Source organism: Drosophila teissieri, chromosome 2R (genome assembly GCF_016746235.2).
Source record: "Drosophila teissieri strain GT53w chromosome 2R, Prin_Dtei_1.1, whole genome shotgun sequence".
Taxonomy (NCBI): Eukaryota; Metazoa; Arthropoda; class Insecta; order Diptera; family Drosophilidae; genus Drosophila; species Drosophila teissieri.
Genome location: NC_053030.1, coordinates 17277885 through 17290023, shown reverse-complemented (window position 1 = coordinate 17290023; position 12139 = coordinate 17277885). Strand labels below are relative to the sequence as shown.

General features: G+C 46.9%; 4 protein-coding genes across 4 annotated transcripts; 2 read left to right on the top strand and 2 right to left on the bottom strand.

The window, feature by feature from the left end:
* Positions 1-348: 348 nt before the first annotated feature.
* Positions 349-7721, bottom strand: LOC122613118 (DE-cadherin). Its single transcript, XM_043787140.1, has 2 exons — positions 6387-7721; positions 349-5208 (listed from the first exon to the last, which is right to left on the bottom strand). Exons 1-2 carry the CDS (start codon positions 7011-7013, stop codon positions 1312-1314), a joined length of 4524 nt encoding a protein of 1507 aa, XP_043643075.1. The 5' UTR covers positions 7014-7721; the 3' UTR covers positions 349-1311.
* A 506-nt stretch (positions 7722-8227) lies between these two features.
* On the top strand, positions 8228-10440 carry LOC122612870 (F-actin-capping protein subunit alpha). Its single transcript, XM_043786734.1, has 3 exons — positions 8228-8825; positions 8945-9114; positions 9172-10440. The coding sequence occupies exons 1-3, from the start codon at positions 8585-8587 to the stop codon at positions 9619-9621; spliced, it is 861 nt and encodes a 286-aa protein (XP_043642669.1). The 5' UTR covers positions 8228-8584; the 3' UTR covers positions 9622-10440.
* LOC122612871 lies at positions 10338-11152 on the bottom strand. Its single transcript, XM_043786736.1, has 2 exons — positions 10733-11152; positions 10338-10672 (listed from the first exon to the last, which is right to left on the bottom strand). The coding sequence occupies exons 1-2, from the start codon at positions 11019-11021 to the stop codon at positions 10449-10451; spliced, it is 513 nt and encodes a 170-aa protein (XP_043642671.1). The 5' UTR covers positions 11022-11152; the 3' UTR covers positions 10338-10448.
* A 197-nt stretch (positions 11153-11349) lies between these two features.
* LOC122612872 (39S ribosomal protein L54, mitochondrial) lies at positions 11350-12130 on the top strand. Its single transcript, XM_043786737.1, has 3 exons — positions 11350-11573; positions 11631-11764; positions 11827-12130. The coding sequence occupies exons 1-3, from the start codon at positions 11471-11473 to the stop codon at positions 11986-11988; spliced, it is 399 nt and encodes a 132-aa protein (XP_043642672.1). The 5' UTR covers positions 11350-11470; the 3' UTR covers positions 11989-12130.
* Positions 12131-12139: the final 9 nt, after the last annotated feature.

Sequence of the window (12139 nt, the reverse complement as noted above, 5' to 3'; positions counted from 1 at the left end):
AAAATCCGGGGAACGGGGCTAGCTTTCAAATATGTCTGGTTCTAAATGGCACCTCCAATCGAACGTAGCGCATTCCAGATAGACTCACTTCCTCAAACGCTTATCTCGATCGTAAAATGATCAGTATAGAACACAATGAATTCGATTTTATTATATTTTTTATTTTAACACAATTGTTGTGTGTTTGTGTGGCTCTTTCGTTTGTTGTAAATTATACAATTAATTAATATGTACTATATATAAATAAAGTATCTCAACTTTTCTATGATTGGTTCGCCTTGGCATGTAAAAAATGTCCCCTTACGGCTTAATTGAGTCTTAGTGTCTATGGGAAAAGACTTACAAAAATACATATCGCATTCATTTATTGAACATTTTCACTTACATATATGTCTCTATATTTATATATATATATATTATATCCCCTATAATTTAACATGGATATAGATGCACACGTGTTCCGTTCGCAATTACAGAGGAAGAGTTTGGTCCTCCCTCGATTCGATAATTTTAAATTAGGTTAAACTGATTTATACATGTACTAGAAGACAACCCTAAGAACTTATACTGATATTGATAGGGTTTACGGCTCTAGATAAATTAAGATCGAAGAGTTAGCTTAGAAATACCGACTTGTCTTATCAAATGTATTTCTCCTTTGATTTTGTGTTAATTTCTTTTAGTTCGGAAGTTTCAACGAATGCTAATTGAAGATCTGTCTTGTTGGGGCCCTAATGCGATATGATTTCTCATACTATGTTTTGTAATGTAATTTCAACTAACATATGTAGGTTATAAAATAAGCTAATAACTAGTGTTGGTATTATGAAGTCTTATGCAACGAGAAATGCATACTGATTTCGGATTCGCTTCTAGGAATATTTCGTTTTCTGGACATTTTAATTTATATTTCGAGTTAATGTCTACCCCATTTGTGTTTCCCTTAATGTGTGGAATCAATGAATTAACAGTTCTGCTGAAATTTGTGGTTTGTTCGCAGTTGCTTGGCTACATTAGTGTTTGATTTAGTTTAAATAGTTTGTTTACGTAAGATCAAGATCACTTTTTGCATTTACACAACAAAAAACAAAAACGTCTTCCCCCGGGGCCCTTGCAATATTCCTCCATAAAAATATATATGTATATATATAATATATAGTTTACCCATACAAATGGGTATTTATCTGTGAATCGACTTTGGAGCCGGCTAGGCCGGCGCCGTGTCCCGACACTATCAACATCCGTACAACTCTTAGTATATAAAAAGTCTTTTCAATTTCTACGTCATCATACCGCGGCTGGCGAAGATCCCTAGATGCGCCAGCCCTGGTCGTCGTCCACATTGGAGTCAGTGTCTGAGGGCTCCTCGCCGTACATGTCGGCCAGCTTACGGAAGCGCGGTCCAAAGTTGGACAGGTAGTCGAAGTTGAGATCGCCATCATCGGTGCAGGACGCCAGACTGGACAGGCTGCCATCGGAGTTGCCGTCACCCTCGTACGCGTAGTGCCGCACATCGTCCACGGTGGTGGCGCCCACATCCCGGTCGCAGTTCTCCTTCTTGTCGCCCAGGAAGTCGGCGATGTCGGGTATTTCGTTGGGGTCGCGCATGTTCCCCTGTAACGCATGAGGATCTTTGTACAGCTTCTCCTCGTAGAAGGGCTGGGTGCGCAGGACATTTAGATCATAGTCCGTATCCCGCTCGCCGCCACCCTCGTCCTCGTAGTTGATGATCGTCTCGCGGATGTCATCGATGTCCTTCTCGTGCCAGCCGTTCTTCTGCTTCTTCTGCACCACCACTGCCAACAGGATGATCAGCAGTAGGGCGAGACATACGATGATCGCGATGATGAAGTTCCTATCTATTCCGAAACTGAACGCCACGGCCACGGACTGCTGGCAGCCGCTGTCGATGTTTCGGAACACGGAGGGCATTCCCAGGTTGTAAGTCTGCTCGTTGATCGTCAGGTTGCGAATGCATCCGAAGAAACCCTTCTGGTTTGGTACGTGCGTCCAATTGAGCTGCCGTCCCAGTTGCTCCAGGTCCACCGGAGTGCCGCCCAACTGTAGCGGTGCGTTCACATTGAGGAACTCATTGGGACCGATGGGGGCGCCCAGGGTCTGGCAGGTGGACAGCCGGCAATTATCCACCGTCATCTCAATACTGGTACGCTGCAGGATAATGTCCAGTTGGTAGGTGCGGTCAGCCACCATCTTGATGTGCTGATGGCGGATGCGAATGGCACCCGATCCGTAGTCCACAGTCAGCACTGGATAGCCATCGTCCAACTCCAGAGCTAGGAAGTCAGAGATGGCCAGCAGGGGATTGAAGTTTAGTGGTCCCAAGTACATGATCAGGCCCTGGTCGATCTGGGGCGTGATCTCTAAGCTAATCTTGGTGTTGTTGCAGGCGGCAATTGGTTCGTAGAATGCATAACCAGAACCGTAGAATGCCACGGAGACGAGTTCGCAGTGGGGTCCGGTGAATCCGTCTATGCAGTCACACACGTCGTTCTCCCCGTACCGCGGAGATCCTCCGTTTAGACACCGTCTCATTAAAGGAGCCTCGCAAACGCATTGCGCTTGAACGAAGGCATTCACGCCCACGAACGATGTTGTATTTGAGTATATCATGTAAGGCACCGAGCTTTTGTGCAGCTCATTGGTGCAGGATTCCTCACACTTGAACTTCTCAATCAGACACTCGTCAATGTTGACCATCAGCATCTGCAGATCTAGTTCGTTCTCCAAATGCTGCTGGTTTTGGGCCACTATACCATTTAGTTTCTCCGGAGCATAGTAGGGTGAGCCGTGGGCAGAGAAGCGCACATCGAGCGTGTGATTCTCGTTTTGGAGTACAGTGAACACGTCCACGTTGGATACCGACGTATTAAACAGCTTGGACAGCGAGAGCTGCAGGCGATCCTTTAGGGAGAGGGCATCTGGTGACTGGAAGTCGCGCGGCACACTGATAAACTCCTCCTTGGTTACGTTGATGAATCGGATGCTGCCGCTCTTGTCCACCGCCTCCTCGGGTAGCTCTCGGACAACCACGGTGACATAAGCATCTACGGAGTGACGGGGCACGAACATGGAATCCTCGGTCACTACGAACGACAGGTCGTACTCTCCCTCGGCGGTGTGAACCAGCATGGTGATCATTCCCGTGCTGGGATTAAGTCTAAACTGATCGTGCGGAAGGTCCTTCCATTCAAAGTACTTGTCTTCCAAATCCCAGTCATCCAGGTCATCTACGAACACGCGACCAATATCGGTTTCCGGCGCTTCTCCCTTGTAATTGTATATGAAGATGCGCGACGATCCCTCGCTCATGGCATTGTCGTTAACATCGCCGATCACCAGGTGCAGTATGCTCACGGCACTTTGTCGCGGAACGCCAGAGTCACTTATGCGGATGGGGATGAAGTACTCCTTTTGAGCCTCCCGATCGAACTGGACGTTGGCGTGCAAATAGTCGCCATCCATACTGAACTTGGTCTTGATATCCGGTGTGGCTTCGCTGTCGATGCCGAAGGTGAAGTTACCTGCCCCCGGAGTATCGTCGTAGTCGTTGGCCTGTAGCTGCACAACATGACCAGGATTGCGGTTCTCCGGCCAGTAAACAGGCATTTCGTTGATCAGGAAGGGAGCGTTGTCGTTGATGTCCTTCAACGTGACAGTGACCTCTTTCACTGTGCTGACCGTGGTTCCTACTCCATCCTCATCATTGGCCTTGATCAAAACCTGCCAGTTCTTGTGACCGTTGGGCGGATCGCGGTCCAGCGTCTTGACTAAGCGCAGGCAGCCACTGTTGTCAATGGTCCACCGATTTCCATCGTTCTGGTGAATCGAATAGACGATATGTTGATCTGCGTTGCGATCCTTGATGTCTGGATCGTAGGCTTCGACAGTGAGGATGCAGTCGTCGTATGTGGTCTCCTCCAGAATAGTGACGCTGTAGTCCTGCTTGAACACCGGTGGGTTGTCGTTCACGTCTTCAATTTTGATAACCACCGTGGTGTAGTCGTCGTAAATTCCGTCGAAGGCACGCACCTTCAGCTCGTACTCCGTGATCGTTTCGTAGTCCAACTTCTGGTTGACCGTGATTTTGCCAGTCTTGAGACCAATCTTGAAGGCATCACCCACGTTACCGCTCTCAATGCTGTACAGGATCTGAGATGCGTTGTCCTCGTCCTCGGCCTTTACCTCAATTACCTCGGTATTGGTATTGGCATCTTCGAGCAGCCTTTCTGCCAGATATTTTTCCTGCTGGAAGTGCGGCTTGTGGTCGTTCTTGTCACCAATGGAAATGCGGAACACTTGGTGGCCACGGTTCGGCTCGCCATTATCAAACAGACTCGATGGCGAATTGTCGCTGGCAATAACCTTTACGTTGTAGAAATCGCGTTCCTCGCGATCGAATGTTGTCAGGGCGGTAATGTTACCGGTATTAGGGTCGATGGTGAAGTACTCCCGATTGTCGGCCAGCTCGAAGGACACAATATTATTGGCCGAGGTGCCGTCCATGTCGAAGGCACGCACCTGCATAACAGGCGTGCCGGGTGGTTCGTTCTCCAGAATAGTGCCCGATTTAACCTCCGTGTAGTAGGGGATATTATCGTTGACATCCTCCACCTGAATCTTGATCTGATGTTCTGTGCCCAGTTCGTGTGTATTTCGCACAATCATGGTGAGGGTGTAGTCCGTGATGGCCTCGTAGTCCAGGGTCTTGCCCAGGCTAATGGTTACCTCATTGCCGATCTGATTGAACACGAATGTGTTCTTGCTGTTCGTCTGCTCTGTGCGGCCGGTGTTTAGTTCAAAGATCACCTCAGGCTTGTCCGGCATATTGGAAACTGCTCGTAATGTGGCGATCGGATGTGTAAAGTTCTTGAGATTCTCCTTCAGGTAAATGGGTGTATCGATGGGATTTACGAATGATGGCGGCTTAATTGAGGACTCCACCACCCGGATGCGCACTTCGATCTGCGCATCCTGCGGCGGATCTGGAACTACGTTATATGCCCGCACGATTATCGCGTACGATTGGCCGGGTCGCTTGTCAATCGGTCGTTTCAGGTAGATAATACCCGATTCCTTGTCAATCTTGAAGTACTGGAAGTCGCGCTCCCGCAGAATCTCGTACTCGACCAAACTGTTGTTACCATCGTCGAAGTCACTGGCGCTGATAGTCATCACCACCGCGTCGGGCTGCAAATAGAAGGTAAAGATAAAGCCACAGATATTTGGGGGTTTCTGGTATCCTTTTGCTAACACAACTTTCCTGCAAGTTTGCCCAAACCAGGAGCAAGCACATGACCCCGCTCTAGTTTCCTAAACCTCAACTTTCTCAATGCTACCTAGGCAAAGGCCTAATTAGAACTGAAACCTTTTCGCAAAAAAGTTCTCTGCTAACAAAGCATTGCTAAATATAACAGCGTTTGTTGTGGACATGAGGAGGAAATCGAGGGAAAGAACACTTATAAGTTAGATAACAATCTACGGTTCGATCCGTTAACTACGTAGAAAAAAGACCTGTCGATTTTGAATTCAATTAAATGGTTAATATTTATGAAAATGTAGATATATCTTATAATCTGAGAAGACTAAACAAACCAAATTAAATACCTAATTTCCCTTTTTCAATGCAAAGTTATTATTTACAACTGCACGCTATTACAAGTACTTAGCTATATTTAGTTTTCTACCACTGTTTGTGGTACGACAAGTTTTTCTGGTCGCAAACATGGAAATGGCGTAAAAGAAAAGGCGTTGGAAAGGGTTTCAAGGTTTTCAGTATCGAACCGGGCGAGCAATGAACCCAAAACCCGTCTCCAAGTGGTCGCCCTCCCACGCCAAGCGAAAACTAGTTCCGCCCAAGAAGATGTTCGCCCATGAACTGGCCAAGTGTTTAATTAACACCGTAGGACGTGGGACAGTGGGAGTCTCAGTCTATTGGAATGACCAGGTGGGTGGAGGGAAGATCTTGAGGTGCCAGTGATCCATGAATTGCAGTGGTCAGAAGAATTTAAAACTTTCTATTTTTTTTCTTTAAAATTTCTTGAAAACTGTTTCAGGCTGTGCTACATAAATCTATCTCTTCTATCAGCTAACAGATAATTTATTTGCAGTTATAACTTTTTTTAATGGTCTTTTGGTTGAAAGACATTTCTAGTACACTCCAGTGAAAATAGAAACTATATATCAAGTTTTAGTAACAATTAAATTGGGGTACATGACATCACAAGGGGGGCAAGACAGAAAGAATGGCATCACTCTAGAGCCGACTCACCAGCTTGGCCAAACCGCAGTAATCCGGGGTCCGCGAGTTTGGCAAGCGGTGGTGGATAGAGTGGGCCAACTTCGACTCAGTGGGCCAGGTAACTCACTTGGGCATTTTCCGACATGGACTCGTCGTAGCGAGCCTTGTTGAAGGCGGGCGCATTGTCGTTGATGTCCTCGATGGTAACGTTGAAGGTGCAGACGTCGTCCAGGGGAGGCAGACCATTATCCGTCGCCTGGACGGTGACGAAGACGAACTTCTCGTGGATCGGCTCGTCGCGATCGAAGGTGTGGGTGGTGAAGATGACGCCCGTGGTGGGATTGATGAAGAACTTGGGCCGCTCGAACGGCGACTGGACGATGCTGTAGCGAATGGCCTGGTCGGGATCGGGGTCGACGGCCTCGACCGTGAGCACGTAGGTGTTCTCCGGCTGCTCCTCCTTAACCTTTGGAGCGTATCCGGCGCAGTTCTTGAAGGCGGGCTTACGATTGTCGCCGGAGAAGTTCTTGTCCGGCGGCGACTGCAGTGCGAGGGCGGGTGACAGAAGGCTGATGGCCACGAGGACGCCCAGAAGGAGTCTCGCGGGGATTAGTCGCCTGCCAAGGTCGCGGCATTTTCGCTTGTGCTGCTGGTGTGTCTGTTGCTGGGCGGGATTTAGGTGGCCGGCCTGCTGGGTCGCCGACATGTTGATGCAGTGGTGGCTTCTGGACATTCGGTGGACACTGGTGGACATACTCTCTAGCGGCGATCCGCCATCGCAGACTCTCTTTGTTTCAACCGCAACACTTTTGAGCACTTCTTTGTGAATCACCCAGTATTATTTCACTCACACACCTTTTACTTTTGTTTGTGTTCTCCACTTCTACTTCTTCTTCCACTACTTTTCTATTCTATTCTATTTGCACTCTTCTTCTCGTTGCGTTTCTCTCAGTGTGCCGTTTGTTTGGACTGCATTTTCATGGCAACCGCTCAATAATTATCAATCGAATTCGTACAGTGCGCGCCCTGATTGTAAACTGACTGATTCCGATTTCGGTGCAGCTGCTCTGCCTGATATTTCGTTCACTTTTATCTTTCACTCGCCCGCTTTGGCACTCTCTTTCTCCGTATCTGTTGCCCTCTCTCTTTCGCTCCGCAAACAGGTAAGACCAGGTAAAAAAGTGGTTACACGCACACCGCCAAGCGCGCGCATTTGTGTGCGTGTGGTTCGGTCCGTAGCGTTGGTATGTGTGTTACCAACGATTTTTGGTAAAAAAGGCACTTTTCGAAGGTATTTCGTTGTGAACTTGTACACTTTGGCGAATTATTTTAAATAAAAAGATCGCAAAACGTATTTTCTTTCACTTTGATCGCTTTTATTGTCGGCTTGCAACGAAGCTGCGGTGGCACACCGATTTTGAAACTGCGATCGACGCGCGAGACAACCGCCCAATTCAAAAGCAAAAACACAATGCAACAAAAACATCGAGCGGCGTTGGAGATGTGAGACACTTTCGATTCCTGGGTCATCGATAATTAACGGTTATGTTCCTCGGAGCTTCTTTTTTATCGATACTATGCCATATCTTCACTTCCCGATAAATGAGTTGATGGGACTCATTCACACTGAACTGAGTAGATGGATGCATATTAATGAATATGCTCAAAACCAGGAAGGCAGTTGAAAGGTTACGATATTAATTGTAATTAATAAGAATAAGAAGAAATACATGAATAATAAGTTATTACTTGCAAAACTGAAAAATGTAACAATATTAAATGTAAATGTAAATAAACGTTATTCCCCGTGATAGATGGTTATAACATGCCGAACAAGTAAAATACCATTTGCTTTAGTACAGGTCTGGTTGTGATTGGATGTGATTGAATTATGACATATTTATTGAAATGTTCCTTCTATAAAATTTATTTATTTATTACATTCTACATCGTCAGAAATGACTGTACATGCAATTCAAGTAACCCGCCATAAATTGTGCCATTCACCCGTCGGATTATGAAGCAGTGGAGACCGACCGTAAAGTACGGTGAATTGCATCCGGTACAGGTACACAAATATTTACCATCCCTAGCAAAGAGTGAGAAAAAAAGTGAATCGAATCGTCATCGTCTTGGCCCATTAATTGCGGAGAAAAAAGATTGCAGCGCCGAAAAAACGGTCAAGGAAGAGTTCCAGCGACACCGCAACGTCCAATCACTCCACACGAAGATCCCGTCGAGAGGTAGAGCCCAAGGTACCGGAGGGGAAACCAGACCAAACCAAACAACCGCCCAGCCCCGATTTCGTGAATCACCAGTGGAACTATGGAGCAGACCCCGATCACCGATGCGGAGAAGGTGCGCATCGTATCGGACTTCATTCTACATGCGCCGCCCGGCGAGTTCAACGAAGTGTTTAACGATGTGCGGGAGCTCCTTAAAAATGACACTCTACTGAAGGATGGGGCTAGCCACGCCTTCGCCCAATACAACAAGGATCAGCTGACTCCGGTTCGCATCGAGGGCACCGATCATAACGCCATCATATCGGAACACAACGATCTGGGTGAGTTGCGTTCCATCAATGCCCTTAAATGGACAAAGCCCACCATGAGTCACCAACACACATTGTTTGGGTTTCTGTCGATATCTTGAGCCCCCCACTGATAAGCAAATGCATTCCAGGAAACGGTCGCTTCTACGACCCGCGCACAAAGCAAGCCTTCAAATACGACCACCTCCGGAAAGAGGCTTCCGACTACCAGGACGTGGAGGCAGATGCCACTGCGGAGCCCTGGAGGGCTGCCCTCGACCTGGAGACGCTCGCCTACACTGCCAGTCATTATAGACACGGGGTATGTCGAACAAGGAAGATCTTTTGCTAGTAATAACCCGGACAATTATCTTTACAGGTCAGCTCTGTCTTCGGGAAGGCGCAGGGTAACCAGATCACCCTGACCATTTGCATCGAGGACCATCAGTTCCAGCCGAAAAACTACTGGAATGGCCGATGGCGCTCCCAGTGGCACGTCACCTTCCAGGCGGGCAGTGGATCCGCCGAGCTGAAGGGTGTGCTTAAGGTGCAGGTGCACTACTATGAGGACGGCAACGTGCAGCTGGTGTCCTCGAAGGAGTGCCGCGAGAGTGTGGTAGTCAGCAACGAGCAGCAGCTGGCCAAGGAGGTGATCCGCCTAATCGAGGACGCCGAGAACGAGTACCAGTTGGCCATTTCGGAGAACTACCAGACGATGTCGGACACGACTTTCAAGGCTATGCGTCGCCAATTGCCTATCACCAGGACCAAGATCGACTGGAGCAAAATCGTCTCGTACAGCATTGGCAAGGAACTGAAGACGCAATAAGACCAGGAGGTGCAAGCGGAAGAGGAGCGGACACAGTCGACAAAGCGGCCCAACAGTCTTCCACTTGCCATGGCCAAGCGAGCATAGGAACCGATCACCAGCATTAACACCACAGCATCCAGAACGAAGTAGCAGGAATACGAAATACGAGGGCGGGCAGGTGCAGGCTCAGGTGCCTGCCGAAAACAAATGTCTGTAATTGGCTATATACATACGAACATATACCTACTTATATATATATACGGCCTGTATTTATACTGTGTTATACAACGACGAAAGTGCGTATACATAACTACATATATTGATTACGATCGGAGACGATTTGATTGCAAGGATTTGGATGACTCTAGCCTGACGGTGAACGATGCACTGCCGCCTCGTCTGCGTCACGATCGCCACCAATTGTCGCCTTTATCGTTTAAGAAGAGCATTAAACGCGGATTTTATCATGTCCTCTGACCTATGTATTATTCTAATTGTAAACGAATCAAGCACGAGATCTGCGCTCAAAATGAGCCAGTCAATTCTTCGTCTCGGAAAACCAACCAGCCGACTCGACTATTTTAAGTGGTATCATTAGGAGCACTCATTCAAGTTTTCCGCTTTCCCGATTGTTCACCAACCAACCACCTAGTATGAGCATGAATATGAACTATGCTAAATCACTGATCATTTTTGCCAGCTCTCCATTGACAAACAATAACTAAAGACTTTGATTTTATAAAAACAATAAATTTGTAATTAAAATAACATAACTATAAAACATTTAAGATTGCTTGAATTAGTCAAATTTAAAGAGAATAAACTAATTGAATCGGACATTGCCGTCACTTTGAATGTGTTTCTGGTTGCTGATCCGATTCGGATAGAATAACATTGGAATCAACTTGCTGGGCAGGAAGCTTGCTTATACTCTCGGGCAGATTGAAGGTTAGTTCCTCCGATTTTTTGAGCAGAAAACGTTTCTCCGGATTGAGTTTTGTTTCCAGCTCCAGTCGGTCGATCAGCCAGCCTCTATCCGGCTGATTAGAGGCCCAAAAGTATAAAGTGCCTGCAAATGAAAGGCTGATAAGGCCACAGATCTGCTTTCAAAATCAATGGATCTTCATACCTTTATCCTTGCTGCCCCGCACGGCCACCTCGCAATGTGCCTCCTCCGCATTGCAATTGTTGTTGGCGTTGGACAGATCAATGCCCGAGTCCTTGATGGGCTCTCCCAGAAGGCCAACTGCTCCTCGATGGCTCCGCAGTGCCTTCAACGCCAGTTTGTAGTACTCCGCAGATTTCACCCGATCCTCCATCTTCCATTTCATGTACATCACTGCGGATATGGAGGCCACGGCACCATAGACACAAATGGTGCCCAATGTTCGGTTCGACGGAAATTTCAGTCCTACCATTTTGCTAAGGCTTTTTTAGTTACAATTTAGCTGCTGCTACTTGTGTAATATTCGTTATAGCCGGCGCCGAATTAGAGATGACAGTTAGTCGATAATGTTATGGGGAAAGGCTTATAAACACGAAAGTCCACCTCTATATGTCTTCTTATGCTAATAATTGACAGAAAATATCACAAATTCATCTATTACTATGTCGTATTAGTGACTTTAAATTCATATCCTAAAAAGGCTGATAACATGCTGCCTTTTAATTTAAAAACAGCTTTGATAGTTTTTTGTTTTGAAAAAACAGCTGACTGGTCGTATACTTTATAACCAGGGCTGCAACGCCACACTCACAGTCAGTAGATTATACAACAAAACGGATAGTTTAGTAAATATCTATCCGTAATTTAACATTTGCTTTTGTATTAAAGTGACAAAAACGGATTAAATAAAACGTACCAGACATGAGCAGCTTTACGACAGTTTTCCAGATGGCAAGGCAGCGGTTGATAGCTCCAGCGATAGGAAACTGGGCACGTTTTTATGCCGCCAAACCAGCGCCGGCAGGTGAGCCTCCACATCCATGTTAAATAGTTAACAACTAATGATAAATACCTCCCACAGCGAGCAAGAAGAAGAAGCTTGGTAAGCTGGGACCCATCGTGGAGAAGAAAGTGATTCCCGTGGAGACCGATGCCAACAAACTGGTGAACTATGTGTGCGGCAGTAACTACCTGAAAACAGGAGAAGATGTCAAGGTGAGTTTCACTTTAAAGTTTCCTAGTAAACTCTTTTGTATGGAATACTTATTACTGAACAGATCAAACCAGATGCGGAGTACCCCGAATGGCTGTGGACGCTGAATACGGAACGCATTATTCCTCTGGACGAACTGGACCCCAACTCCAAGCAGTACTGGCGCCGCCTGAGGAAACTGGCCTTGCGGCGCAACAATCAGCTGTCCAAGCTCAAGAAGTTCTAGAACCTATAGCCCTAGGTGTTATTGTTGATTTTGGAGACCCAGACCCAGACCCAGGCCCTCGAAGCGGCCCATGTTGTTTGCGATGCTCTCCTGAGCAACAAGTGTGCAAACACCATGTTTTCTTTACTAAAAGCGAACTGCAAATACATTT

Coding starts and splice junctions, on each gene's coding strand:
- LOC122613118 (XM_043787140.1), bottom strand. CDS start 7,013: ATGTCCACCAGTGTCCACCGAATGTCCAGAAGCCACCACTGCATCAAC. Junction 5,209..6,386: donor CCATGTCGGAAAATGCCCAA/GTGAGTTACCTG, acceptor TTCTATTTGCAG/CCCGACGCGGTGGTGATGAC.
- LOC122612870 (XM_043786734.1), top strand. CDS start 8,585: ATGGAGCAGACCCCGATCACCGATGCGGAGAAGGTGCGCATCGTATCG. Junction 8,826..8,944: donor ATCGGAACACAACGATCTGG/GTGAGTTGCGTT, acceptor AATGCATTCCAG/GAAACGGTCGCTTCTACGAC. Junction 9,115..9,171: donor CCAGTCATTATAGACACGGG/GTATGTCGAACA, acceptor TTATCTTTACAG/GTCAGCTCTGTCTTCGGGAA.
- LOC122612871 (XM_043786736.1), bottom strand. CDS start 11,021: ATGGTAGGACTGAAATTTCCGTCGAACCGAACATTGGGCACCATTTGT. Junction 10,673..10,732: donor GCGGGGCAGCAAGGATAAAG/GTATGAAGATCC, acceptor TTTCATTTGCAG/GCACTTTATACTTTTGGGCC.
- LOC122612872 (XM_043786737.1), top strand. CDS start 11,471: ATGAGCAGCTTTACGACAGTTTTCCAGATGGCAAGGCAGCGGTTGATA. Junction 11,574..11,630: donor CGCCAAACCAGCGCCGGCAG/GTGAGCCTCCAC, acceptor TACCTCCCACAG/CGAGCAAGAAGAAGAAGCTT. Junction 11,765..11,826: donor AAACAGGAGAAGATGTCAAG/GTGAGTTTCACT, acceptor ATTACTGAACAG/ATCAAACCAGATGCGGAGTA.